Genomic DNA, 2,399 nt, shown 5'->3' with positions numbered 1-2,399 from the left:
GGCGCCAGGTGATTAAATAACAAGCCCCAGCTGGGCAATCTAATCGCCTGTCGGCTGTGTTTCAAAGCCGGCCCTGGCACACCCCGCTCCGCGGCAGGCCCGCAGGCCACGCCCCCCTCCACAGTAAATTTTACAGTAAAATTCTGTCAACTAAGCTGCATTTTTTTACCATAAAAACAGCAGTACTGTTTTTCCATTTACAGTAATATGTAGGGATGTCCGATAATGGCTTTTTGCCGATATCCGATATTCCGATATTGTCCAACTCTTTAATTACCGATACCGATATCAACCGATACCGATATCAAGCGATATATGCAGTCGTGGAATTAACACATTATTATGCCTAATTTGGACAACCAGGTATGGTGAAGATAAGGTACTTTTTAAAAAAATTAGTAAAATAAGATAAATAAATTAAAAACATTTTCTTGAATAAAAAAGAAAGTACAACAATATAAAAACAGTTACATAGAAACTAGTAATGAATGAAAATGAGTAAAATTAACTGTTAAAGGTTAGTACTATTAGTGGACCAGCAGCACGCACAATCATGTGTGCTTACGGACTGTATCCCTTGCAGACTGTATTGATATATATTGATATATAATGTAGGAACCACAATATTAATAACAGAAAGAAACAACCCTTTTGTGTGAATGAGTGTGAATGGGGGAGGGAGGTTTTTTGGGTTGGTGCACTAATTGTAAGTGTATCTTGTGTTTTTTATGTTGATTTAATAAAAAAAACAAAAAAATAAATAAATAAACAACGATACCGATAATAAAAAAAACGATACCGATAATTTCCGATATTACATTTTAACGCATATATCGGCCGATAATATCGGCATCTCTAGTAATATGCACTAACTTTTTAGGTGAAATTATTGCAATTTACCTTTTTTTTTTTACATTTTACTTTAAAAAAAAAATCTATTAATAAAATGCATGAAAAAACTGGTATAATAATACTAATCACTGTTAGAAGGCAAACATAACTGCCATGTTGGCGCTCAGTAAAAAACACTTTGACACCTCTGGTCTAAACCCTCATTCTGCAGGTCTTCTGTTGAAGTCAGTCCACTCCTGGATGTGATGATTGCACCTTCATCCACTCCCTGCTGAAGTCAGGTGGGTGAGCAGATGTGCTCCTCCTCCTCCTCCTCCTCCTCCTCCTCCAACTCTCTCTCTCCTGTTTCTTTTTGAATGCAAGCGCAGATCAGCGAGGAGGAGCGGCCATACAGCCAAAAGGGACACGCAGACACCATGCAGGTACAGTAAGCATTTTGTTATGATACATGATTTATTTGTTTAGGGTTCCTGCAGGGTTGCAATGTTTGTGTTATGAAAAAATGTCCAATGCATTGAAGATGAGTTTAAAGCACTTTAGCCTCTTGTAATTTACATGTTTGTTTGTTTTTTTAAATGGAGAAAAATGCTGCAGACTGACAATATTTGCAAATAGTTGTATTTTGTCAATATAGTCAATATTTTTTTCATCCTGCACTACCATGAGCTAATGCAACAAAATGTTGTTCTTATCTGTACTGCAAAGTTCAAATTTGAATGACAATAAAAGGAAGTCTAAGTCTAAAAAGTAATTTCTTTCACAGCCGTATTCCCAAACACTTTACAAAATAAAAGCGGTTGTGCTGTAACTAGGACATCCCGTGCAGGCTTTCCGGTTGTATTCTCGGGGTTTGTCCCGAAATGGCTGCCATACCAATGTAGTTATCGTGTTTAAAAAAAATAAAAAAATAGGTAGACATTTATAGCTTCCCACATAACACGTGCTTGGTAAGTAAGATGTTGAAAGTGTTGAAAAAATAAATACGTATTTATTTAAAAAGTAAGTAAATATTTGCATGCACATACAGTAGGTTGCATGTCAATTTGCTAACAAGTGTACGCCGCCCTGTTTAAATGCCACTGTCACCATGGAGACGGTCATTTGGTGCACATCCACGGCGTCATGTTCCCCGCCTGTGGTGTTTTACCGTGTTGTGGAACATGTAGCACACAACTAGTGTCTGCGCTGCCTTTTTTTCTGGATTTTTAGACTCGCTCCTCCAGTGCCATTTCTACAACGGAACCCGTTTAGACTACTGGGTAACACACGGCACACTGACAAAGCTGAACCTATTGATACTATAACAATCTACAAGGTTAATGTCCGGTTCAAACACTGATGACATCTATTAAACAAGACAAGAAGCAAGGAATTAAACAGACAGAATTCTTGACTGTACTCTTGTACAGTCTCACCACGCTCTGACGAAAGATTGTACGCCTCCTCTTTTATTTGGACTTGCCCTGATTACATGGCAACAGCTGTTTCTAAGGGACGGGGGTCGTAAACAGCCATCGCCTTTGATTACAAAACAGTTCAATGAAAAA

At 38.1% G+C, this 2,399-nt stretch overlaps 1 protein-coding gene across 1 annotated transcript in view; it reads left to right on the top strand.

Annotated features, from left to right (window-relative positions):
- Nucleotides 1-1,068: 1,068 nt before the first annotated feature.
- The window catches only part of LOC133638406 (calsenilin-like), a 34,339-nt gene continuing 33,008 nt past the window's right edge, over nucleotides 1,069-2,399 (top strand). Inside the window, exons 1-2 of the mRNA XM_062030963.1 lie at nucleotides 1,069-1,133; nucleotides 1,221-1,274. Coding sequence (XP_061886947.1) covers nucleotides 1,269-1,274 — 6 coding nt within the window. The 5' untranslated portion in view covers nucleotides 1,069-1,133; nucleotides 1,221-1,268. The remainder of the gene's footprint in view (nucleotides 1,134-1,220; nucleotides 1,275-2,399) is intronic.

The sequence above is a fragment of the Entelurus aequoreus genome, linkage group LG21 (genome assembly GCF_033978785.1).
Source record: "Entelurus aequoreus isolate RoL-2023_Sb linkage group LG21, RoL_Eaeq_v1.1, whole genome shotgun sequence".
NCBI classification, from domain to species: domain Eukaryota; kingdom Metazoa; phylum Chordata; class Actinopteri; order Syngnathiformes; family Syngnathidae; genus Entelurus; species Entelurus aequoreus.
The sequence above is the reverse complement of the archived record's forward strand: the minus strand, read 5'-3'. Positions and strand labels throughout refer to the sequence as shown.